This window comes from Misgurnus anguillicaudatus, chromosome 17 (genome assembly GCF_027580225.2).
Source record: "Misgurnus anguillicaudatus chromosome 17, ASM2758022v2, whole genome shotgun sequence".
Lineage (NCBI taxonomy): Eukaryota > Metazoa > Chordata > Actinopteri > Cypriniformes > Cobitidae > Misgurnus > Misgurnus anguillicaudatus.
The window spans coordinates 34,221,105-34,247,500 of NC_073353.2; the positions used below are offsets into that span (position 1 = coordinate 34,221,105).

Consider the following 26,396-nt stretch of genomic DNA (forward strand, 5'->3'; position numbering starts at 1 on the left):
TTCAGTAACATATTACCATATAAAGCCATATATTGGGTTACTTATCAACATAACTTACATTTTACTTGATGTCATACAGACTGACTTTACAGAAAGCAATTATAACTCCATATGAGATTATGCAATAATTGTCTTCCCCACAATACTTCATCACAATACTACCATCACAGGAAAACTTTGTAACATCAAACATTACCACACGTATACTGAAAAAATGAACATGCTTACATAAAAAGTCTTCGGTCAAATGAAAAGCCTTACCCAAGATATCCACTCGGATTGTGCGCTGACCTGTTCCACGTGAGTTTTTGGCAGTCAGCTTATACATGCCTGTGTCTTGTCTTACAGTTTCAGGGATGCCAATTTTGGTATTGATGGTTTGTCTGTTAATCTCCTCTGATTCCAGTGTCATTGTCTCAGTGGGTGCATCAATAACTACTCCATTCTTTGTCCACTCAAAGGTAGGCAAGGGCAGACCATGAATTTCAGCAGGAATTTCAATAGCTACTCCTTTCTTAACAACAATGGCATCACTCTTAAAGGTCTTCAACCACTTAACGCGTGGTGCATCTATAATAGAGGAAAGGAACAAATATAATTAGTAATAACAAACTACATGTTTTCTCAGTTTTGAAGGGAGTAGTTATACATACGCTCATCATCATGAATTTGAACATTAATTGATCTGGATGATGGTCCTTCCCCAATCTCATTGACAGCTTTCACTCTGAAGTCGTAGTTCGTGTTTTCAGACAGGTTTTCTATTGTGACGGTGAGATCTTTGCAGATTTGGTGGTTGGCAACATCATATTCAGTGCTGTCTTCTCTCATCTTTTCAACATAGTAACCTCTGATTGGAGAACCGCCATCGCTGCGAGGTGGTAGCCAAGTTAAAGTGATGGTGTTTTTGGTCCTTTCTGTGTAGTGGAGCTTCTCAGGGGCAGAAGGAACTCCTGAAATGAAAAATAAAATGTGTATACTGTAGGTTTGTAAGAATTAAAAAACAAACATGGGAAACTATAATAGGAACACCCCTTAAAAGTCTCCTTGTGTATAAGATGCTATATAATCAATTAAATGAAAAACATTTTTGTTACCTTTGGGATCCACTGCTAATACAGGTCCAAGATCAACCGGAGTACCAAGGCCAAATTTGTTCTTCGCAACCACACGGAACATGTATTCTTCACCATCAAGAAGACCTACAATGTCACATTTGCAAGCAGCAACTTCCAAGGGTTGTCTGTAAATGTGCATTTTGGCATCTTTTCTCTCGACAATATAGCCTATGATGTCACTTCCACCATTATCGAGAGGATCTGACCAGGTAAGTGAAATCATCTTCTTACTGACATGAACTGTCTTAAGATCAATCACTGGTCCAGGAACATCTTTTACACCAAAGAGGAAAAACAATATTAGGATTTAAAACAACAACAATAAAGAGCTTTAAAACATTTTTAAAGACCTTAAAAAACGTGCTACTTACCCATCACATCAACCCTAACAGATGCAGACTTTGTTCCACTTGGGTTGGTACCGGTGATTTGGTATTGGCCATGGTCAGATCTCAAAGCGTTTTTGATGCTTAAAATGCTGTTCTTTCCTTCTGTCTCAATAACTACATGTTCTTTGTCTGGTTCAGCATCATCCTTCGTCCACTTCAATTCTGGCAAAGGTCGGCCAGTAACAACAGCCGGTAGACGGAGTGTTTCGCCAGCTCTAATGATGACTCCATTCCTCACCAAAATATCAAAGTCAACCGCTGGAGCCTCTGTTTGCGAAACACATTAATTAGTATTACACGCTAGATCAGAATTAAATGCATTATGCACAAATCACAAGTTTTACCTTCAGGTTCTTTGGCCTGAACAGGTTCAGTCATGCCTGGGGCTCCATTACCGGCATCGTTTACAGCAAACACACGAATGTTATAATCGGCTCCCTCAGTCAATCCAGTAATGGTAAACTTCCGGTCCTTGCATCTGTACTCCGTACAGCGGACCCATTCCTTCTCTCCAACCACACAGCGCTCAACATGATATCCAAGGATTTCTCCACCTCCGTTGTACAATGGAGGTACCCAAGAAATATCGATGGTTGTGTTTGTGACATCATCAATTTTCGGTACAGGTGCACCAGGTGGTACTGAAAAAAGATTTGTTTTATGAATAGGACTTTTTTCAGTAATTTTTTAATTTTATTAGCTGATTCACAATTAAAACTTACAGATTGGATCCATTGCAGCCTGAGGATCAGTTGGTACACTGAACTCTCCCGGGCCAGCAAGATTCTCAGCACAGACTCTAAAGACATAAACAAGGCCCTCCATAAGACCCTCAACCTTAACCGCCAGGGAATTGAGAAGATTGCGGTTCACTCTGGTCCAGTATTTGCTGTTAACTTCACGTCTCTCAATCCAATAGCCAAGGATAGGGCTACCATTGTCCTTGGGCTCATGCCAGCTGAGGGCTACAGAGTTGGAAGAGACCTCCCCGATTCTTGGCATGTTGGGAGCATCAGGTGGTTCTAGAAAACAATACTCAAGTTATTTCAAATCAATCATCATCCAAGCTAACTACCCTTAAAACATGTTTTCAAAAGTTATGATTTGCTCTTACCGAACTGATTCTTTGCAATAAGTGGTTCTGAGTAGCATGGTGGTCCACAGCCAAACTTGTTTTCGGCAGTGACTCTAAAGATGTACTCCTTTCCTTCAATAAGCTTGGTTACAGGGTAATTGTACCCTTTGTGGGTTGAAGTAACAGTTACCCAACCAATCTCATCGGTAGTGTTGTCTTTCTTTTCCAATATGTAGTTGATGATCTCACTGCCACCATCGTCGAGAGGTGCATCCCATGTGCAAGTGACAGAGATGTTCTTTATCTCATCAAATCCGAAGTTGACAGGAGGGCCAGGCTTATCTATGAGTTACAACAGAAATGTTAAGACGTTGATTGTCATCAAAGAAATGGATGAGTAGGCACCTGAGCGTAACTTACCAAGAACATTGACATCACAAGATGCCGTTGCAACACCATGAGGATTCTCGACTCTAATAGTGAACTTCCCATGGTCAGTTCTGATGGCATCACGCACCATCAATGCAGTCTCACCCCGTTTGCTCTGGTCGTATGACAGGCGATCTAATAGGGGAGGATGGAAAACCTCTTCAGGCTCAGGCTGAAAGCTCTTCGTCTTCTTTTTCTTCTTCACAGTGTAATCTGGTTTCTTTTTAGCTGGTGGCTGCCTGACGTTCTCATCATTTCTGAGCCATGTAACCGCTGGGTATGGTGATCCAGATATGAAGGCATCCAGTTTAATCTCCTCTCCCTTTCTAATGCTGAGACCAGACACAATGCGGGGATGGAGTGATACCTTTGGTGGTTCTGAAGGAATCAAGATAAAGATAAATTAGATCCGAGCAGATTCAATGTATACTGAAATGCAATTGATTGACATTGTATTTTTTAACATACCAACAGGATCAGCCGCCTTAATCAGTTGAGTACTGCGAGATGGGTCACTTGCTCCTGCGATGTTCTCCGCACGGACTCGGAACTGGTATTCTTTTCCTTCTGTCAAACCGGTGATTGTGTAGGAGAAACCAGGTACCAGGTTAGGAACGCATCTCTCAAATCTGTCACCATCTTTTTCAATCATCTCAAGGATGTAGCCTGTGATTGGACATCCACCATCATATGCTGGTGCCTGCCAGGTAACCGTGACGGAATTTGAGGTGGGATTGTGTGCTTCAACCTCAACTGGTGGGTCGGGATGTTCTGTGATATTTTATAGCACAAAATCAATACATAAATAAATAATAAACATGAACAGAATATTAACTATACATGAAAGTAAAAAATCTATTACAAATTAAATAATTACACTTACGTTTCTGTTCTTCTGTTCTCACAGGATTGCGAAGCTCAAGGTATTCGCCACTGCCAATCTTGTTAACAGCCTTCACTCTGAAGTAATATTCACTGTTAAGCATAAGGTCTTTGGCCACAAAGTTTAAAACATTGTATCTAGACATCACAGGTAAATATGTCTTCTTTTGAGCTTCTCTCCTCTCCAGAACATAGTGCAAGATTGGGCTGCCACCGTCGCTCTCTGGGGGCTCCCAAGAGATTTTGCAAGAGCTCTTGGTAACCTCGCTGGGAGAGATGTCTTTACATTGTCCAGGCAGGCCTTTTTATAAAAAAACATACAAATCATTGTATTACATTTCTGAGCAGTGTGTATAATCAGTGTGCCAAATGATATTAGTTAAGGCCAGATAATAAAGTTTACTTACCAATCACTTTTACGTTTATTGTGCCAGTTACTGAACCCAGGCTGTTCTCAAGAGTTACGGTATATGTGCCAGCATCTTCATGTTTACACTTAAGAAGCTCCAGATCAACCCGATTGAGATCACATGTCAGTGTGAGCCTGTCTTCAGTCTTTAGTTCAGTGTCACCCTTTTTCCAGACCATTGATGGTTTTGGTATTGCTCGGTATGGGATCTTTAGGTGCAGCTTTTCACCCTCTACAACCACAATATCTTGGGTCTCAAGATCAATGGTTGGTTTACCTTTAAAATATAAACAAATGCATTAAATATTGCACAAAAGTCACATTACAAATAAGTGAACTGGTCATTGTCGCAATAAACCGTAATGGCACTGTCTGAGTTTATATTCAATAAATAACAGTTACTACATCGCTACTTGAGTATTAAAATCTTGCCATTGAATATCAAGATTGCAAGACAAGAATATTACACAGAGCCATATTGTATTCACATACAGAACAACTTAATTGACTTACAGTCAGGATCTTTGGCAAAGACGCTGTCAGAAATCTCAGAAGGATCACTGACACCAACAGCATTAATGGCACGAACTCGTAAAACATATTGTTTTTCAGGAATGATGCCTTCCTCAGCCTTAAATCTCAGCTCTTTGACAGGACGAGCATTGATCCTCATCCATTTTTCAGTTCCAGCTTCAGACAGCTCAACATGGTAACCAGTGATTGGACTTCCTCCATCCTTTTCAGGAGCTTTCCAGGTAATGTTGATGTGCTCTCTGCTTGCATCTACAATCTTCACATCATTTGGAGCAGAAGGAATGCCTAAAGACAGGAAAAACAAACAATATAATTGATCAATCCAGATTTACGGAACATATTAGTATGTGTCTATGCTACACCAATATGTACTACGTGTGCAATATATCCATTAAATACATACTTATTGCATCCTCAATGGTCATGACATCAGTAGGTTCACTTGGGTCTCCAACTCCAGCTTCGTTCTCGGCACGGACCTGGAATTGCACCTCAGAGCCTTCATCGACATCGGTCACCCTGTACTTGCATTCAGGGCCAGCTGTCTTTCCAGACTTTACCCAGCGGGTGCCTACTTTCTCTTTCTTCTCAATGACATACCTAAAAAAGGAATGCTTCAGTTATTTGTTCTGCTAACTTTAAACATCACTTAATGAATTGTTGTTTAGGGAAACAGTGTGCAGACTTTGCATTCTACAAAGCAGTAATGTTTGATTAAATTTGTACATACTTGGTAATGGGTCTTCCACCATCACTGTTGGGTGCCTCCCATTTGAGGTCAACGTGTCTTTTGGTGACCTCGACAACAGTTAAAGCATAAGGTGGTCCGGGGGTTGCTAAAAAGACATTACATCAACTGTTAGGTCTCTAATTTACTCATGTACAAATAACCTTGAAAAACTTAAAAAATGTATATCGCTTCTAAAAGACACATATCAAAGACAATGTAGTGCGATAACTTACTAAAAGTATCTTTAGCCAGAACAGAGTCCTCGAGCTCACAGAACTCGCCAATACCAGCTGCATTTTCAGCTGCGACACGGAAAACATACAGAGAACCTTCAATCAGTGGAGTGACAGTATACTTGGTGTCTTTTACTGTGGTGTCCACAGACTGCCAGTTCCTGCGTCTGACATCTCTTTTCTCAACAACATAGTTGGTGATCGGAGAGCCACCATCACTATCTGGTTCTGTCCACTTCAGGTCACAGTTAATCTTAGTTATGTTAACCACTTCAAGCCAGCGTGGGGCAGATGGGGGATCTATTTAAAAAATAATAATAATAATGTTATCGTTGATGAAGCAGTAGAAATGAAATGTTTGTGTTTAAAAATTTTGTTCACTTAATACTTACGAAGTCTCTCCTTGCAGACGATAGGGTCACTTGGATCACTGGCTTCACTCTCTCCAGCAACATTGACGGCCCTGACTCTGAACGAATACTCCTGATTCTCCTTTAGGCCCTTCAATAAGTGCTCTGTTGTTGGCACATCCTCAGCTACACGCACCCATTCTTCAGTTCCAGTCTTTTGAAGCTCAATGATGTAGGACTCAATCTTAGCACCACCATCATGTTCAGGCCGGTTCCACTGCAGGTCCATTGAAGTCTTGCCAGTGTCTTTGATGTATGGTTTTCCAGGAGCCCAAGGAGGATCTGAAACAACAAGAGCATTTGAGATTCACAACTACTGTATTATTTTTACATTTTCAACTTATTAAAAAAATCTGCAGTAACATACCAATTGGATCTTTAATCAAAACTGGCACGGTCTCATCACTTGGCTTTCCTGGTCCTGCAAGATTCTCAGCCAAAACTCTGAACCTGCATTTCTTTTTAGTTGGCAAACCTTTCACCCTGAAAAAGTAACATTAATTCAACAACATTAAAAGCTGTTGTACCTTTCAAATGCCAATGCACTGACAAAACTATGAGCCTACCTGAATGTTGTGTCCCTGACTGGCAGTTTGTTACACCTGATCCATTTGTCAGTTTCAGGATCAAACCTCTCAACCCAGTACCCAGTAATGGGACTTCCACCATCTTCATCAGGCTCATACCAAGTTAGAGTTACAGCATCCTTTGCGATATCTGAAGGCTGAACCCTAGTTGGAGCCCCAGGAGTGTCTGAACAACAAAAAACAGCAGTCATTTTATAAGTAAGGTTTGATTAAAGCTGCAATTTGTACCATTTGCATCTATATCGCCATCTCTAATTGAAATTGCAGGTTACTTTACATACTTATCTTTGCATAGATCAAATTATGTCAAACGCACATTTCCTGTAATATCTGAACCTGACAGCTCATTTTATAAATCATTATTATAAACATATGTATGTACTTGACAACAACAAGAATGCTACAATAAAGTTTATGCTCACCAAAGGAATACTTTGCAGTAATAGGCACATGCTCGGCTGGACTGCCAATGCCATATTGGTTCTCAGCAGAAACCCTGAAGACATACTCCTTCATAGGCACCAGCTTTGAGGCTTTAAAAGTAGTATACTTAATGGTAGCAGATAGTTTTTGCCACTCCTCTTTATCTGTGGGTCTCATCTCCACAATGTAGTTTGTGACAGGGGAGCCACCATCATCTCTGGGGGCATTCCAGGCCAAAAAACATGACTCGTTTGTGATTTCAGAGATGTCGAAAGCAGCTGGAGGACCAGGTTTGTCTGTTTTTTTTTTGGACAAAATTAATTACAATTAACATTAGGCACTATAATAGTATTAGAGTATTATGGTAAAAAGAAACAGCACATGAAAAACACTATACCAAGAATGTTGACGTCAACTGTGGCAGTTGCACGGCCACTTGTGTTGACGGCCTCGATGATGTAGGTGGCTGTGTCTGCTCTGGTTGTGTTTGCAATGGACAGCATGGAATGGCCAGGTTTGGTCTCAATGGTAACTCTATCATCTGCCTCTGGTCTAAGGACTAAGTCAGCCTTTGTCCACTTCACTCTTGGGTCAGGTTTGCCCAGCACATCAGCAGGAAGGTCAATCTTAGTGCCAGCTCTGGCAGTCAAGCCAGCCAAGAGCTTAACATCAAGTTGGATCTCTGGTGGCTCTATAAAATACAACAGACATTGTGAATTTAGTGGATGCTGGCTCTTATTTAATGATTACTTATGAGTGGATCTAGATTGCTAACCTTTAGGATCCACAGCAAGGATCTCATCTGTAGCCCTGCATGGTCGACTGGCTCCAAGTCTATTCACTGCTCTGATGCGATAGGAATACCACTGACCTTCAACAAGACCAGTGACCTGGTACCTGGGATATTAAAATGATACAGATGTGAATGCATTTAAATAATTATGAAACAAAATAATATGTTATGCCAGGAACACTCACTTCAGATCAGGAATTGGATCTCCACAGGCCTCCCATTTGTCAGTGCCACGCTGGCACTTATCAACAATATAGCCCTTAACAGGTGCACCACCATCATATCTGGGAGGTTCCCAGAATAGGAAGATGCCCTTTGCTGATTTGTCTCTCCATTTAAGGTTTTCAGGTGGATCGGGCACAGCTGTATTTTAAATAAGTGTTAATTCACCAGCTACTTCATAACGGCAAACTAACAGACTGATATGGCAATAAGCAATACAAATAACTACCCATGTATATCAATTGTTATAACTTACTTGCTGGGGAGGACACGTTCACAGGGTCATCAATGTATGCTGGTTCTCCTGGTCCACATTTGTTACAAGCAATGACACTGAACAAATATTCCTTGCCCTCGATGACGTCCGTGACAGTAAACTCAAGGTCCTCAATACCTGACATCACCTAAAAAAGAGCATTATGGTTTAAACTCAGTGTACAAATATGGTTGAGTTGCTTTAAACTAACTAAAGAACAGCTTACCTTGACCCAGGTCTTGCGGGAAACCTCTCGTTTCTCAATATTGTACCCGATTACAGGGCTTCCTCCATCATGTTCTGGTGCCTCCCACATCAGATGCACGTGGTGTCTGGTCACCTCAGCAGCTTTGAAGTCTTTGGGTGCACTTGGACATGCTGAGAGATGCAAATAAAGAGAATTCCCATGAATCACTTTGCAAATGGTAAGATTTATTGTATTAAATGGTAAAATGACATGTTGCATACCTATAACATTGACGTCAATCTCTCCGAAAGCAGATGTGACGTCGTTCTCCAGTTGTAAGGTATATGTTCCTTTGTCTGGGCGAACACTTGGTGCAACAACCAGTTCAGTGTATGTAGGTTTGGTGGACATGGAAACACGGTCACCTGCGGTGAGCTCGGTATCGCCGAATGACCATTTGGCCTTGGGCAAGGGATATCCCGTAATTGGAACTCGGATGTGAAGAGCATTGGGAACAATGACCTCCAGACCGTCTTTGAATCCACTGAGATCCAAAGTGGGACCCACTAATGGAGCATAAAGAAAATATATATTTTTAAAAAATCATACATGCATGAGTGTATGAGGTGCATAAGACAACAATTTATGATTTATGCTTACCATGAGGATCGTCGGCCAAGAGCGGCCCAAGAACATCAGCTGGATCAGACAATCCAGCTGCATTTTCTGCACATACTCTGTATAGATACTTCTGACCAAACTTTAATCCAGAAACCTAATATAGGAAAAATATAGTTTTATTTTATTTAATACACACAAAACAGTGCTAATAAGGCAAAAACTATAAGTTATATTTAATGGTCAATATCAACCTGGCCAGATGGTTTTAAAAGGGGTTTAGAACAACTTACATCTGTCCTCCCATCAAAGCCAGCTAGAACTATCTTAGCTAGGCTAGGAGCCTAATGTAACCAAGTCAAGCACAAACCAGCCAAAAAGACACGTTTTTTTAACCGATATACTAGTATGATAACAAACAAAAAAATGCATACCCTGTAATAAAGGTCTGGACAAAGCCTTGCATTACATCTCAGCCACTTGTCAGTACCATCTTCACACTTTTCAATGACGTAGCCTGTAATTATGCTGCCTCCATTGCTGATGGGTGTCTCCCATGACAGCTGAACAGACTCTTTGTTCTGATTTGAGTAGTTTAGGTTCAGTGGCGGACTTGGCCTCTCTATAGTAGGAGAAAATTGTTCCCATTACATACGTAATTACATACAACAATTCAACAACTCAAAAAGTATATAAAAATATAGTCTAAACCACTACTAACCAATGGGATCCATAATTTTCACTGGATGTGTGGCAGCGCTTGGCTGACCAATTCCAGCCCTGTTCTCTGCCCTGACCCTGAAGATGTATTCCTTGTTCTCGACAACATCATTAAGTGTTGCTGTGCGATCTTCAGCTTTAACCACCAAGGCAGGCTCCCATCTCACAGATGTACGGTCACGGAGCTCAATGATGTAAGCTGTGATATCAGATCCTCCATCAAACAGAGGTGGTTCCCAAGAAACTGTGGCACCAAACCTATTGACATCTCCAACCATAACATTCTGAGGTGCATCGGGCACATCTGTTAGGAGAATGAAATATAATTATTTCCAACACAAAAAGAGTTGTTACTATCACAATACCAGACAAAGCAATAAATTCATGCAGTGCTCATCAAATTTGTTCTTGGCTTGAACTGCCTCATCTGTGACAACAGGCTCCCCATGTCCGACTCTATTACGAGCACATACACGGAAGAGATACAGGTTATCCCTCTGCAATCCGCCAACACAATACTCTGGAATGTCGGCACGATCTGTGGCTATTGTCCAGGTCTTGCGATTGATATCACGTCTCTCAACCACATAAGCCAAGATCTTGCTTCCACCATCACTTTCTGGTTCCTCCCAAGCAAGGCTGACCTCACCATCAGCAGTGTCTATAACCTGCAGGTTCTTCACAGGTCCCGGAACATCTAAAATCACACTTTTGTTATTGTACATCTACAACACACGCACTTGTCTATAAAAAATTATTGCAGAGTTTCTTACCAATAACGTCTAGATTTATGAAAGCCTCTCCTTTTCCGTGTTTGTTCTTGATGACAATCTTGTAGCGACCCTTATCTGACTTCTTAGGGTCTTTTAGCCTATACTCAGTCCTATCATTGGATGTGTCAATGTTCTGGCTGGGCAGGCTGGTGTCTTCGAAAAACCATTCGGCCTCAGCGCGAGGATAAGCATCGTAGGGAACTGTCATAAGGAAAGGCTTTCCAGCATCTGTTACAAGGTTCTGATCTGTGGTCTTGATCTTAGGCACAGCTGTAAGGAAAATGACAGGACATCACCAAATGTATTCCTTATATGAAAAACAAAATTTTTTACTGTAACACACATGCTACCCTACCTGCAAGCTCAAGCTTGGCTCTGGCATCCTTATCCTTGGCAACTATTCTGTATTCTCCTTGATCACGTGGTCTGATCTCACAGACCTGCAATCTGTGAACTTTGCCCTCACTGATCATCTGGTATTTGTCACCCTGGACAATGATCATGTTGTTCCTCATCCATTTAATCTCAACTCTGTCTTTATTTAGTTCAGCCTCAAACACAATATCTGAGTTTGGTGGCTCAAAGACATCTGTGGGTGGCCTGACTATTTCCACTGGAATCTCTGTTGAGGAAAAAAAACATAATGAGGATTTCAAATCATTTAAGATATGAAGTGCGTCTGACATGTTTTCTTGTAAAGGCCATGATTAAATGGATTGGAAGCAAAAGTATTTGATGAAGGAAGTGGTGTTTGGCGGATTTTGCATCTTAAAGAAACATCTTGCAGGCAGTCCTTATTGACGGTTTCAGCAGTAACAACATAAACAAGCGGCTTTCATGGTCAACACGTAACTTCTGGTAAACTCCGCTAAGAATAAATAACAACAAAGTACTTTAAACGTAGTTTATTTATATAACAAGCAAAATATATAAACACATAGGAAACCAAAACATTTGTTATTTTCGAGGAGGTATTTGTTCAAGAGTTCAGTTTAGCAGCAAGTCAGACCATAAAAAACTGAAACCAGAAGTAAAGTTCAGACCAGACGTGTATGGGGTCACCGCACGAGCGTCCGATGAAATATCTATAAACTGTGTTTTGTAGGTCTTGTAATGTTTTTAAACTTGGCATTGTGGCATTGCAAGTATAGAGACAGAGCGCAATGCATCATAACCTTAAACCATGCCCACCATGGGGGAAAACAATCCATTTGTCTCCGTTGACTTTGTATTGCGAGGGGCTGCCTCCTTGTCATTTCTGGCTTTTGACAAGAAGGCTGAGTGGTGCCTGGAAGCTGCTGTGTGGCGGGGTGTACAGCTAACAAGCCAAAAAACCCAGAAATAAGTTTTTATATGCTGTCGACCCCAAAACATGAGCGTTTAAAGACACAAAAGTGGAAAGAGGCAACTTTTCATAGTACTACTATTAGTAGAACTGTGCCCACTAGCGGGAAACCTAGTCGGTGATCCACCTTTTTGGCTTGTTAGCTGTACAGATTGTCACACAGCAGCTTTTAGGCATTAAATGACAAGGAGGCGGCCTTTCACAATACTAAGTCAATGGAGACGGTTGGATTGTTCCCCCCGGTGGGCGTGGTTTTCAAATGAGCATAACTGCGCTCACAATGTTTGCATTGTTAAAATATTTTAGTACAAAAACAGATAAAGGATATTTTAAAAAATGATATAGAAGTAAGAAAAAAATGTATATATAATATCATTATAGAAATTATACATTATTTTCAAAGTGGTATTATAAAACTATGCATAATCTTAGCTTAAAGTCAGCCACAGCTCAGGAAAAAATTACCTTCAACAAAGAGACGTGCCCTTGATCTCAGGTCCTCCACTCCACAGGCGTATTCACATTCATCATCCGGTCTACACTCCTTGATTATGAGCTTGCATTCCTTTCCATCTCTCTCCATATGATATCTAAACAAAACGATGAGCATTAGCAAAGGTTTTCACATTCATCACAAAAGATTTTTGCCTCATGATTCCAAAAATCACCTTGGTCCTTCTCTGATTTCACGCCCACTCCTGTACCATTTAACTTGGGCTTTCTCTTTAGACAGTTTGCAAACAAACTCAGCATCCTCAAACTCAGTGACGGTTTGATCTTTGAGGTGAGAGGTGAAGTCAGGGGGTGCCTCACAGATTATGAGTTCTGCTGTGGCCTTATCTTCGCCAGCAACTACGGTGTATTCACCCTCGTCCTCAAGGCTGCAGTCTTTAATGGTCAGGGAGTGTTTGTCTTTGTCCACACGATACACGATACGTTTGCTCAAAGCGATCTCCTGACCAGCCTTCATCCACTGAACCGTCGCATTTGGCCTGTTCACCTTGCAGGTAAAGGCGATGGTCTTCTTTTCCATTATTTCACAGTCTTCTGGTGGCACAATGATTCGGAGTTCTTCCTCTGCAATGCATTAAAAAAAATGAGAGTTACTTTTTGAGCTTTGCTTGTGAATGCTTAAGGATATACTGTATACTACATATTTCATGATGCTAAGTTTAACAACCAATGACATAGACAGACTTACCCAGCACATTGACGTCTGCAGAGGACTTGGCTTGTTCTCCGCGATGGTTTGTCAGCATTACTGTTTAGTTGGCTTCATCTGACTTCTCTCCAGCTATGATTCTCAGTTGGAAGACATTGTCTCTCTGAACCATGACAAACTTGCTGCTCTCAAAAATTGTCTCGTTGTTCTTCAGCCATTTGGCTCTGGCTTCCTCTGAGTTAACTTCACAGTTAAGAACAATCTCTTGTCCTTCCTTAACTTTGGTATTTTTTAAGGGAGTGATAATCTTCAGTTTTTCTAATGAGGAAAGTCAAAAGAAGACATTTGAATCCAAATAAATTTGATGATTTAAAAAGCGAATGTTTTAAGAGCCCTTAACTTACCAATCACAACCAAGTCTGCAGAAGCTTTGACTGAGTCGATGCGAACAGTGAATGCACCCTCATCTTTAAGCTCACAGTTTTTGATAATGAGCGATCTCCTCTTGCCATCACTGACAATTTCGTACTTGTCGTCAGTTGTGAGCTCAGCGTCTCCTCTGAACCATTTGGCCTCAGACATTTCCTTGGACACTGTGCAAGTGAACTCGGCCTTCTCACCCTCAACGGCCTCCTGGTTTTGAGGCTTCGCGATGAACTCAGCTGACAATTCTAGAGGATCAAAAAAAGTAAATCAATACATAGTATGATTTTAGCATTTCTGTAGTTTAATTGGTAAATTGGTTGGGCACTGTTCTAGCAGTTTAAAAGGTCAATGGTTTGATTCCCAGGAAAAACATACACTGATTAAATGTATACCTTGCATGCACTGTACTACTCTAATTTAACATTTTAGTGAAAGAAATCAAAGGCATACCACTGATCTTAAGAGTCGCTGATGTCTCTGAAGAAGGCAGCTTGCAATAGTATTCCCCAACATCATCCGTACGGAGGTCCTGTATGATGAGAATTCTCTTTTTTCCGTCTGAAATTTGTTCATATCTACCACCCTCAGGTATCTCCTGGTCACCTCTGTACCATCTAACATCCGCACCAGGTTTGGAGACCTCACAAATCATCCTAATGCTTTCTGTTTCAGTGCCCTCAACATTGGAGAGGTTCTTCGTGAATATAGCCTCCTCCTCTGCAATGTAAGAGCAATTTTGGTTAATGTCTTTATTTCGACATTCGCTGTAGTATAATTACTGAAACAAAACTCACCGATAACAGTCAGCATTCCGGAGGATTTGGATGTCGTTGCATCACATTCATACTCGGCCTCATCATCAAAGACAGCCTTACTGATAATGAGAATACGCTGCAATCCCTTGGCAATTATCTCATACTTCTTGCTTTTTCGGATCTCACTGCCATCTTTGAACCAGCGGACCTGTGTATACAAATAATTATTAATTCATCTATCCACATAGATCTTTGTTACTAAACTGTTTATTATTATAAATACCTTGGCACTTTCACGGGACACTTCGCATTCAAACTTGGCAGTTTCCTTCTCCCTAACCTCAACATCATGAAGAGGCTTAGTGAATTCCACAAATGGATCTAAAAAGAAAAATATGCATGATTTACACAAATATTGTAAAGTAATCTGAGTTGCTTTTAACACCATTTTACTTTTACTTACGTTCAACATTCAGGAAAGCAGATGTTTTGAACACCTTTGCATCACATGTATACGTCTTAGAATCATCAAGGTTACAGTCCTTGATTATTAGTCTTCTTATTTTTCCTTCGGCCACCATCTCATACTTTTTGGTTTTACGAATCTCCTGCCCATCTCTGAACCACTTGACATCGGCTTTCTCCCTGGACAGTTCACACTCCAGAATGGCAGTGGCTTCTTCCTCAACGGTTTGGTCTTCCAAGGGCCTGGTGAACTCAACTGGTGGCTCTATAATGTTTTAGGGGTAATTATGAATCCCTATATACTGTATGACCCCATTAAAAGCAACAGCTAACAGACAATATGCAAATATATTATATGATTAGAAGAAAACAGAGATGCAATTGTTCCGTGTTCATACCGTTTACAGTAAGTTTAGCCTGGGTCACAAAGTCCTTTGCTGTAAGTTTTACATCCCCAGCTTCTTCCATCTTAACATCTTTCAGGGTAAAGGAATGCAGTCTACCGTCTACCTTGGTGACCACCTGATAAAAATGAATTATTACATATTATACTCGGGTCTGTTGAATGCTTGAATCTGATTGGCTGATGAACGTTCTGAGGTGTGCAATTATTGTCTGGGAAACGCATGGCGAACGTAGTTTAAGGCAGCTCTCTTGACCGCATTGCAGTTCCATATCACTTCGCATAGTTAACTGTAATGGACTAACAAAAACAAAATGACAGACGATTTTCCGAGGCAATAACAGCGCTGTTAAGAGACACACAGAGGTAGCCTCGTTCACACAATCTCTATCTCGCTCGCGCTCTCTCTTTTTCTTGCTTTCTTTATCTCTCAGTGTCTCTGTCATTCTCTTTTCAATAACTTCATTAATAACTGCATTAGAATGCTATCAACGGCTCAAGTCTCCATTGCCAGCTTTAAAATGACGTTCTGGAACAAGCAAATTAGCCGTTGGATGAGACGCGGACGACTGGACGAATCCCTTTAAATATATCATGTGATCGATGTCTTGAGGTGTGGTAACCGTAGTATAAGCGGAATAGTTTACGAGGTGCCATTGAATTTTTGAAAAATAATGCACACCCGAAGTATAACGACCACTCCGCTTCGCGTCGTAGCCACATCACCACCTCGGGTGTGCATTATTTTTCTAATAATTCAACAGCCCGTCATCAATTATACCTTACTTATTTATGCCATATTTATTAGCAAACACTTTTTGTTATAAGTAATCTATATAATCAATTTTTTACAAATATTAATAATAGGCAAAAGCCTATTTTTCTATTTCTACTAATATAGCGCTTCTTTTTACAATGTTACATTGTTTCGAAGTGCTTTCACATGAAAAATATAGCAAAAAAGTGAAAATTATTAAATATAAAATTATATACAAAACAGTTATACATTATATGATCCATGTCCACAACACCAGTCATAAGTAGCATGGGTATATTTGTAGCAATAGCCAACAATACATTGTATGTGTCAAAATTATTGCTTTATTAATGCCAAAAATCATTACGATAAGTAAAGAAATATATTTCATACTGCAAATATCTAAAAACGTATGCATCATTAGTAATATGTGTTGCTAAGGACTTAATTTAGACAACATTTAAAGGTGATTATCTCAATATTTAGATTTTTTGCACCCTCAGATTCAAGATTTTCAAATAGTTGCATCTCGGCCAAATATTGTCATATACTACTGTAACAAAGCATACATCAATGAGTGGATGTATAAATCTCAGCTTTAAAAAACTGACCCTTAAGGTTTTATTATACGCATTAGGCTTTTATTTGAATGACAAGGAAAGCTTATAGTAAAGGTTTATAATTTAATAAAACGTTATAAATAAAACTGTAAGGTCCAATTGTGCAGCAAATGACTGATTTGGTCACATTTATTGTTTGTGTGTAGTTCACGGTAAATAAAGTTTCTAGCAAAATATAAATCACTGTATTTCTGACTCAAAGATCCAGCTAAATACAGTGCTAAAATTGTTTTGTTGATATACTGCGAATCTGCCAAATGCATAAATGTACATTACATAAAAAAGTAACAATATACAATACTGTATATTACACATTAGAGATACAGAGAAATATATATTTTGCAATGAACTACATTTATGTCAAAATGCTGAGCACTACAGCCACACTTCAACAACACTTTTGAAGCAGTTAAAAATAACCAGAGAGGCGCTTGCAGGGCAGAATGTCTCAGTGTGTTATCTCAAAACCTAGAGCAAGTACTGATGGACGTCCTTATATGCAGAAATCACTTTACAAAAAGTCTCTATTCTTTAAAATGAATAAATGCATTAAATAATATGAACTAACAATGAATTAGCAATATATTATTACAGCCTCCATTAATCTTTGTTAATGTTAGTTAATACAACTAACTGTTAATCGTACTGTACTGTAGGTCGAAAAGTGTTGAGTTAACCCTAACTAAAATGAATAATTGCTGTAGAATTATTAATTGTTAGTTTGTTAACCAATGGTTACGTTGAAGTGCTTACAGCAACTCGCATAGAAAGCAAATGTAAAGTGAACTGAGACTTACCCTGTCACTCGGTTCCATCTTTGTTGAGCCAACAAACCATTCGACAGGAATATCCTCATATGAGAGCTCACAGCTAAAGGTTGCGGTCTCTCCAGCCGTAACAGCGACATCCCGAAGAGGTCGCAGCAGGCCGATCGTGCGTGCTTTAGAGTTAGAAAATGCCATTTTTAATAATACCAAGAAACAATTCCACTACAAGTTGTCATTTTTTTTAGCTAGCACTAAACCACAATTCACAAGAGTAAAAGCTACAGGACAACTTCCCGTCTCCAGCTTATCACAAAGGGCCCGGTATCATTAGCATATTGAGATTTCGTGTGGTCAGTTAGACTAAGAGGCAATGCTACAGGTCTGTCAATCACCCCCAACCCGCTCCTGATAAGGTATGTGGCATCTAAAATAGTCTTGGGCTCTGATTGGCTACGGACCAGGCCTTGCAACATAATCTGTTACTGTCACTCAACATGTTTGCTACCCAACCATTTGGGTGACATGCTACATTTCTTTTACAGTTTTGTGCAAATGTCTTAGGCCTCCAAAGTTTTAATGACCATCAATATTTTTTTTCTGCATATTTATTAAGACACAAACAGAAAATATATAAAATATGTACAAAGAAGAACAAATGGTTTTTCAGGTAAAAGTCATCCTAAATTCTTTAGATCTTTTGTTTCATTTCAGTCTAAGAGAGCCTGCAGGTTCTTCCTAAGAGGAGCTTACATTAAACACTTGACACTTTATCTTACTTAATTTTTTTAAACTTCATACAAATTTCCTGCATTTTCTGGTTGTGTTCTAATAAAGAGACTGAAAAATAATCATGAGGTTACTATATCATTGCAAAAACAACAAATATAATTTTGGCATGGTGGCCCATGACTTTTACACAGTACGATTATGTTTTAAAGACATTTGTGACTATGTGAGATGTTGAACTTTCTGCATAACAAAATCTGATTCTGTGTGTGCATATTTAAGGACATCCGTCTCACCTTTAACTCTGAGCTGAGCAGAGGATTTAGCGTTAGCAGCGTTGAAGTCCACACTACCAGCCATGTCCATGCGCACATTGTAAAGTATAAGCATGTGCTTGGTGCCTTCCTCCTTAATTTCACAGTCCTGAAGAGTGGAATAAACAAGCACATTTAATTCGTGGATTAATATGAAACAAACAAAAAATGAATTGGAGAAAATACTTACAGCGGACTGGTGCAGAGCCTCTCCTTTGAGTTTCCAGTGTCCATGGACGTCATCCTCAGAAATTTCTGTCTCGAAGCGAGCCAACTCGGTCTCTGTGACCTCAACGCTGTAAAGTGGACGGACAATCTTGATGTCACGCTCTGCATAGGACAGAATAAGAGAAGTACAGATGCCATATTTTACAACTTTGTTATTGGACCCAATGTTACGCACATTTTTGTTCCTTTCATTCTTTACATATACCACTAGAGAATGCATACCTTCAATATTAAGCTTAGCTGCTGTTTTGTCAGAGCCGCAGTCACACACATATTCGCCAGTGTTGTCCTTTTCTGCCTTCCTGACAATCAGGACACGTTTCTTTCCATCAGCTTTGATAAGGATGTTTTTAGAGGGAGTGATCTCATTTCCATCTTTAAACCATTTGACCTCAGCAGCAGATTTGCTGACTTCACAAATCAGGACCACCTCATCCTTCTCAACGGCAGTGTAGTCCTGCAACTTGGTGGTGAAGTAAGGCTCTCCCTCTGTTCATATTTTTAAAGAGTAAAGTATGTTTAACACATCATTTATCATTGTTGTATATATACAGTAGTCTCAGTGAAAAGCACTTACCAAGAACAGTAAGCATTGCCTCACAGGTCTTCCCAAGAGCTTCGACTTTAATAAGAGAAGTGTCATCGATGGAGACCTCTTTGAAGGACAGTGTATGGATCTTGCCATCTTCGGACATGTGCACCACTTTGCTTGGATGCAGACGCACATCGTTCTTGTACCAGGTGACCGGAACCTTCTCATGGGAGAGTTCAATTCTGAACTCGGCTGTCTCACGCTCTTTAACGGTGACATCTTTGATAGGTCTGACAAACTCAAGACGGATACCTGAGTGAAGCAATAAACACAAATAAGACCATGTACAAGAAAAAAGAATTGCATATACTCCGCAAGAAAGTTTATGTTACCCTGGATAACAAGTTGGGCAGATGTCCTCTTGTCTTCAGCCTCAAAAATGTACTTGGCCTCATCTTCATAACTTGCAGATTTGACCACCAGAGTATGGTGTTTTTCTTCTGTCAGGATTTCGAATTTCTCATCGGTCTTCAGCACTTGAGCTCCTCTGAACCAAGAGAAGGACTTTGCCACTCTTGACAACTCGATTTCAAATCTCGCCTCATCTTTTTCATAGACGTGCACGTCGTTCAAGGGTACGACGAAAGTAATGGGCAAATCTATGACATAGAAATCAAAAAATTAGTTCAGACATCAATGAGAAAAACAAATAATATTTAACAAATAAAATAAACTACCTTTGACTTTAAGATTCGCAGAACACTTAGCATTTTCTCCTTGGAAGACCACCTCTCCTGTTTGGGTAACTCTACAGTTGAAGATTGTCAATACGTGCTTTGGACCTTCTTCAATGATCTCAACGTCCTGTTGAAAAAACATAACAGGTAAGTACATGAAGACAAACACATTTAAGATAAATGCCATTATATGATAAAATTTGCTCACAGGTGAAGGAGACAGGACTTCATCCTTTAGTTTCCATTGGCCCTGGACTTCATCAGTAGAGAGTTCCACTTCAAAGCGAGCCGTCTCACCATCAAACAGCTCAACGCCATACATGGGACGAACCACTTTGATGTCACGACCTGAAATTAAAAAGGAAGATTAACAAACACTTCTTTCTAGCAATCAACCTTTGCATGTTATGAATATAACCTTGAATACTAACCTTCGATGGTCATGGTCGCAGTGGTCTTGTCTGATCCACAGTCACAAACAAAAATTCCTTTGTCCTTTTGTTCGATTTTCTTAATGTTAAGGGTTCTTCGCAAGCCATCGGTCTTTATAATGATCATCTTGGAGGCTTTAATTTCGATTTCATTGTGGAACCATTTCACGGGTACATCTCTGCTCAGCTCGCAGTTAAGCGTGACTTCGTCTTTCTCAACAGCGGTGAAATCTTGCAGTTTCTCAGTGAAATATGCATCTCCCTCTGTAAAAACAAGTTATTGTGTTAAAACTGCCCAGAAGGTAAAATGTAACGGGAACTAGTCCTTTACAAGGAGTCCTGCTGTGGAGCAAAAGTGAGACTACACTTGCACATTAAACTGTTTACGACTAAAATATAATAAAGGAAAATTTACCTATTACCAGCAGCTTAGCCGTTGTCGATATTCCTTTAGCTTCTGCTTTAATTTGGCAAGTATCATCTAGAGTTACCTCCTTAATTTCTAAGGTATGTTTCTTTCCCACCACACCAGTCAACACGGTTCTGCTCGGATGCAATTTTATTTCATTTTTATACCATGTGACAGAGACATTCTCGTGAGAAAGTTCGAGGTCAAACAGAGCGGTTTGACCTTCCTTCACAGTTTGGTCCTTTAATGCTGAGATGAAGTTCAGCCTCATACCTATGACATTTGTGTAGTGCATAACAAATTGACTGGGGGCGCATTAAACGAATTTATTACAATATGAGCTGTCACTCCACACAGTATTATGTAAGTTTATTAGCACGTGTTATTTATTTATTTATTTGTCATTTATATGTATTAAATACAGTAGTTTATTTGTTAGACTAATCATTAATAAACACCCGAGTTAATTGTTGTGAAAAACAATTTGTTCACGACTTCACCAACCAAGATGATAACCAAAGACTTACCCTCTACCATTAGGTTGGCTTTTGACGATTTGCCCATGACCTCAATACTGTATTCCCCCTCATCCTCAAATTCACAGTTATTTATAATCAACATGTGTTTCATTCCATCGTCAATGATTTCGTACTTATTTCCTTGCGTAATGATATCAGAACCCTTTAACCAAATCACTTTAGGCACATCCTTAGTGATAAGGCACTCAAACTTTGCCTGTTTCTTTTCATGCACTGTAACATCCTTCAAAGGGACTGTGAAGTCCATATCAATCTCTGGTAGGTGTGAATGAACAGCGTCCATAGTGTCATTCCTATGCATTTGTATATTTGAACTGCACTTAATAATAAATCATCCATTGTTCTCTTACCTTTTACTATGAGCATAGCACTTGTCACAGCGTTCAGAGCTTGGTATGAAACTTCACCAGCCTGGTCAAGCTGCACATTTTTGATAGTAAGGAATCGCTTTGTTCCCTCGGCTTTGATGTCACACGTCTGAAATAAACAAAAAAGATACATCGGGATTGTAAAACATCAGATATAGTCACATTGCACCACCTTTGAAAAGCTAAGCTTTAACACAGATATTTACTCTTTTTTTAATGTTAAAAGCTTGCTTAGTTAACTACAATTGCCAAAAGAGTGCCGCAGGGATGAGGTATTTTTGTAGGCTAAACCAGACGTTATTGGGACACTGGTTCCCTGCAAAAAAGCCTATTCTTTCTTTCCCAAAGACTTTTGGATTATCACAAAAAAATAAGCTCTGTGTTTAACAAAAGTTTATTACACACGTTTTGTCCAACAAGTTAGATTGAACAAATCTTTAAAGGGGACATATCATGAAAATCTGAATTTTTTTCCATGTTTAAGTGCTATAATTGGGTCCCCAGTGCTTCTATCAACCTAGAAAATGTGAAAAAGGTCAACCCAGTAACTTAGTTTTGATAAACCATTCCTTTTAATGAATTTTGAAGTAAAATTTTGGCTTTTTATATTTCTACTGTAGTAAACGGATTTAGACTTCTTCAATTTGCATTCATCTGTAAAGATTAGTTTGTCGACAAACGTATACTTTTGTTAAACACAGATCTTTTTTTCGCGATAATCCAAAAGTCTATTGGAAAAATGAATGGGCTTTTTTGTGAGGAAACCAGTGTCCTGTTAACTTCCGGGTTGGCCTACAAAAATATGTCATCACTGCGTCACTCTATTACCAATTACAATTGGTTTTATCTATTTTTATTTATGAATAGCATGTAGCATTTTACTATCTTTACAAAGAATAAAATTAACTAATGAATTTATTTTACATCAGGGATCTAAATGTTTTATATTCCACCAAATGAAAAAATATTGTCACATATAAATCTTGAACAATGTCTTACCGGTGATCTTGTCAGAACCTGTCCTCTAAGTTTCCATTCTCCAGGCACATCATCCTCTGAAATTTCCGTCTCAAAGTTGGCCTCCGTTTTCTCAACCACCTCCACACTGACAAGAGGCTTCAAAATCTCAGCTTCACGTTCTGAAAAGAAATTTGAAAGGATTATATGCAACAATGTCAGCAGGTATAAGCAAAAATCAACCTCAGTTCTCAGTTCAGTTGCACTTACCACCAAGAGTCAGTTTTGCTGCATATCTGCGGCCTTCGACCTCTATGGTATAGTCAGCAACATCATCAGGCTGGGCATTCTTGATTGTAAGAGTGACCTCTTTGCCTTCCTTCGTGACCTCGACTTTGCCCGTAGGGTCAGGAATGGGAATTTCCTCATCGCCCTTGAACCACTTCCAGTTGGGAGTGTCCTTGAAGAGCTCACCCTTGAATGTAGCTGTGGTCTTGGGCTTCACGTGCTGATCCCTCAAAGGTCTAACTAACCAATCCCTAACGACTTCTGTTGAAGACAAACATGCATACATTCACAGTGGGTCTTCATTCACAATATTCAGAGTTTTTTGAGATGATGTAATGTTCAATAATATTCATACCGATAATCTTGACGTTGGTTTGAGTTTTTATGTTTTCCAAACCCACAACCTCGCAACTGTAAACACCAGCATCCTCATCATTTGAGTCCTGGAGCGTGATGGTCTGTGAAAGCCCGATGATGTTGATTGCAAGTTTGCCAGTGGTTGGTTCGATCACTTCCCCATTCTTCTTCCAGATCACTTCCTTGTCCTTGCTCAGGTCACAGGTCAGATACATTGGCTGCCCCTTGATCACAGATGTTTCTTCTTCCAGATTCTTTGTGAATTTCACAGGTAACTCTGAGATGATGAAACAAATGCGACTTGAGTAATCACACATTATTTATACCACATAAAATCGATGCAGATAGGACATAACAATCAACAGGTGCTGTGCATACACTGAACTGTAACATCAAAACTTATTGTCCCCATGAAATCAAAACTGACGATTCCCTTTTTTTTACGGAATATTGCAGTTTTCATTAGAAATAATTAATCCGTGTGGGTCATTATTCGATTTTTTTATTCATTCATGTGCCCTCATAAACTTTAATCAACATTTGAAAATGCACTATTGTGAGGATCCATCTCTAATGATGTCAGCTTGATGGACTAGGCGGGGCATCCGTTAACGCCACCCCCTCAGTCTGAGTTCCATTTCTAAATCAAACGCCTAATTTTCTATACCCAATCAATTCATAGTTGAAAACAAGCCACGCCCACTTTTTCCCTCATGTGACATTCCTTGTATGTGAAAAACGTCACAATACAGAAGTCAAGTCAATCGCGACTTCTTGTTCATTGAAGATGTGCGTTTACATTTTACTAGTAATATATATGCTCTATTATTTTTGTTGTGATTTGGATATACACATGTAAGTGTGTTATACATATGTAAAATATGAGCTGAGAGTAGCACTTCTTACTTTATCGCTCCCTAAGAAAAATCGCTTTATTGTTTTAATCTTCGTAATCTTCGTGTTGTTTATTTTGCTTGTTATATAAATAAACTACGTTTAAAGTACTTTGTTGTTATTTATTCTTAGCGGAGTTTACCAGAAGTTACGTATTGACCACGAAAGCCGCTTGTTTATGTTGTTACTGCTGAAACCATCTATATGTAAGATCTGATAATCATTATTGTCAATACTTATAAGTCTAATGTTATATCCAAAAAAGTATTGCAAATACCTTCCACTACAAGTCTAGCTGTTGAGGTCTTCTCTTTGTTGCCAAGCTTTGCAACACATGTGTACTCTCCGGTATCAGACAGCTGTACATCAATGATTTGCAGTTTGCGGTCTTTGCCATCAGAGGTGAATTTGTGTTTTGGATCCTCCCTCAGATTGTTGCCATCTTTCATCCAGCTGGTGATAGCGGTAGATGGAGAGATCTGACACTCGAATACAGCCGAGGAACCGATAGACTCGGCCTCCTGCAACACAATGTCCTGGAGCTCCGTCACAAACTTGAGTGGGACGGCTTTGAGCTGGTAGACAAAAGGAGATTCTGCCGGTGGTTTGTCACCTCCACCACCAGGTCTGAGCCCTCTACCCCTTCCGCCATCACCGGGAGAAGGAGTTTGTCTTGCTGCAATATGAGAGAAAAACTGTTGACATTTTTGGCACAGTGACAGTGTAAACGGTTTTGTTAAAAAAATTACAAATACACTAAGACAAGATGAATATAATACATTTAATGATAAACTTACGTCTTAGTCCTCTGCCTCTTCCGAAAGGTGACTCATCCTTAGGTTTGCCATCTGTTAAAATATTATCTAGTAAGTAAATGCTAGAAAAAAACTATTGAAATAGCTTAGAAATATATATGTATGAACATTATTCATACTGCACAGTCGTATTGCACGGAGGACAAAGAGTGGATTAATGAAACAAAACATTCACGTGTAACAAAACACAGACCAGGTCAAACACATGAGATGGACAACAGTCACAAACGACAAAACTGGACTCAATTGAGTCAAGACACTTTATCAAGAGGGGTTTGACATATATGACAAACAGAAGAATGCATGGACCAACAATTAATAACAAACAACATGAAGACACTTATGAAGAATAAAGAAGTTCGTTAAAGGGTAAAGATGGAAGTTGAGATGAGTTGATATTATTGGGAATGAGTTGTTTTAGGGAGCCATGAGATACCAATAGAGATACCTCTTTTGTCACCCATTCCTGGGGTTTCAACAGCCCCGTCTTCCAAGAGGTCATCAGAGTTCCCAGATCCATAACTGTCCCGAGGACCAAGTTCCCATCCCCAAGTTTCTTCATCAACTTCTTCCTCACCACACACTGCCTCTCCTTTATGTTCATGTACTTCTTCCTCTTGATGTGTAGGAATCTTGTGTACATGTAAAACACTGGGGGACATCTCTTTTATCACCTCTTTCATTGGCACTTTTTCTACACTTGTCTTCATAGGAATTTCCTGAGTAGTCTTTTCTTTAGGCGAGATTGTCTTTGGGACCTTTTTCAAAGTAACAGACCCGATCGAATCTTTGGGCGAAAGCTTTTTGGGTAATTTTGCACTGAGTTTTCTTTCCATTGGAATGGACTCAGCTTTTGGAGAAGGAGTATTTTTCAGCTCTCCAGGTTCTTCGGGTTTTAGTGATTTTTCTTCCTTCTCCTTCATTTTCTTTGGAGGAGAATCAGTCTTTTTGGAGATTTCTGGCTTCTCTTCTTTAACACTGGGTTTATCTACTTTTGGTGAGGGAGTTTTCTCTGTAATTTTCTTAGCTTCTACAGGTTTTAATTTAACCTTCTCTTTTTTCAGTTCTTCTTTTGGAATAATTCCTTCTTTTTTCAAGACTGTCTTCTCATCTTCCTTTGGTCTGTCCTCTGTTGACTTTACTGGGGTAGTAAGAGTCTTCATGGGGACATCTGACTTTTTGACATGTTCAGGCTCTTGTTTCTTCACCTTAATGATGGGTTCTTTTGAGACAACAGGTGTTTTAACGTTTTCAGCCTTTTCATAAGAGGACATCTCTTCCATTTTTGTCTTTGACATAGGCTCAAGCTTAAC

The 26,396-nt window shown here is 39.6% G+C and overlaps 2 protein-coding genes and 1 long non-coding RNA gene across 3 annotated transcripts in view; 1 reads left to right on the forward strand and 2 right to left on the reverse strand.

Moving 5' to 3' along the window:
• Positions 1–26,396, forward strand: part of LOC129451665 (uncharacterized) — a 197,740-nt gene that overhangs the window by 128,960 nt on the left and 42,384 nt on the right. The window lies entirely within an intron of this gene.
• Positions 1–26,396, reverse strand: part of LOC129451648 (titin) — a 142,767-nt gene that overhangs the window by 65,404 nt on the left and 50,967 nt on the right. Inside the window, 57 exon segments of the mRNA XM_073854671.1 lie at positions 262–570; positions 654–953; positions 1,098–1,391; positions 1,490–1,774; positions 1,852–2,148; positions 2,230–2,529; positions 2,622–2,924; positions 3,003–3,389; positions 3,480–3,782; positions 3,895–4,194; positions 4,301–4,579; positions 4,816–5,121; positions 5,240–5,436; positions 5,567–5,672; positions 5,800–6,099; positions 6,192–6,491; positions 6,577–6,692; positions 6,776–6,962; positions 7,219–7,515; positions 7,617–7,910; positions 7,995–8,116; positions 8,198–8,375; positions 8,491–8,638; positions 8,717–8,868; positions 8,959–9,243; positions 9,338–9,452; positions 9,730–9,917; positions 10,017–10,319; positions 10,404–10,712; positions 10,789–11,058; positions 11,144–11,410; positions 12,599–12,723; positions 12,802–13,210; positions 13,335–13,613; positions 13,700–13,966; positions 14,172–14,438; positions 14,516–14,684; positions 14,760–14,857; positions 14,940–15,206; positions 15,340–15,463; positions 17,519–17,661; positions 18,511–18,637; positions 18,719–18,858; positions 18,979–19,245; positions 19,334–19,600; positions 19,681–19,947; positions 20,026–20,152; positions 20,234–20,373; positions 20,457–20,720; positions 20,872–21,138; positions 21,393–21,659; positions 21,755–21,881; positions 22,772–22,911; positions 23,000–23,278; positions 23,373–23,651; positions 24,546–24,944; positions 25,066–25,116. Coding sequence (XP_073710772.1) covers positions 262–570; positions 654–953; positions 1,098–1,391; positions 1,490–1,774; positions 1,852–2,148; positions 2,230–2,529; positions 2,622–2,924; positions 3,003–3,389; positions 3,480–3,782; positions 3,895–4,194; positions 4,301–4,579; positions 4,816–5,121; positions 5,240–5,436; positions 5,567–5,672; positions 5,800–6,099; positions 6,192–6,491; positions 6,577–6,692; positions 6,776–6,962; positions 7,219–7,515; positions 7,617–7,910; positions 7,995–8,116; positions 8,198–8,375; positions 8,491–8,638; positions 8,717–8,868; positions 8,959–9,243; positions 9,338–9,452; positions 9,730–9,917; positions 10,017–10,319; positions 10,404–10,712; positions 10,789–11,058; positions 11,144–11,410; positions 12,599–12,723; positions 12,802–13,210; positions 13,335–13,613; positions 13,700–13,966; positions 14,172–14,438; positions 14,516–14,684; positions 14,760–14,857; positions 14,940–15,206; positions 15,340–15,463; positions 17,519–17,661; positions 18,511–18,637; positions 18,719–18,858; positions 18,979–19,245; positions 19,334–19,600; positions 19,681–19,947; positions 20,026–20,152; positions 20,234–20,373; positions 20,457–20,720; positions 20,872–21,138; positions 21,393–21,659; positions 21,755–21,881; positions 22,772–22,911; positions 23,000–23,278; positions 23,373–23,651; positions 24,546–24,944; positions 25,066–25,116 — 13,353 coding nt within the window.
• Positions 25,482–26,396, reverse strand: part of LOC141350215 (uncharacterized) — a 5,121-nt gene continuing 4,206 nt past the window's right edge. Inside the window, exon 10 of the mRNA XM_073854821.1 lies at positions 25,482–26,396. This exon is cut by the window's right edge and continues 341 nt beyond it. Within this exon, the coding sequence (XP_073710922.1) occupies positions 25,482–26,396 (915 nt within the window).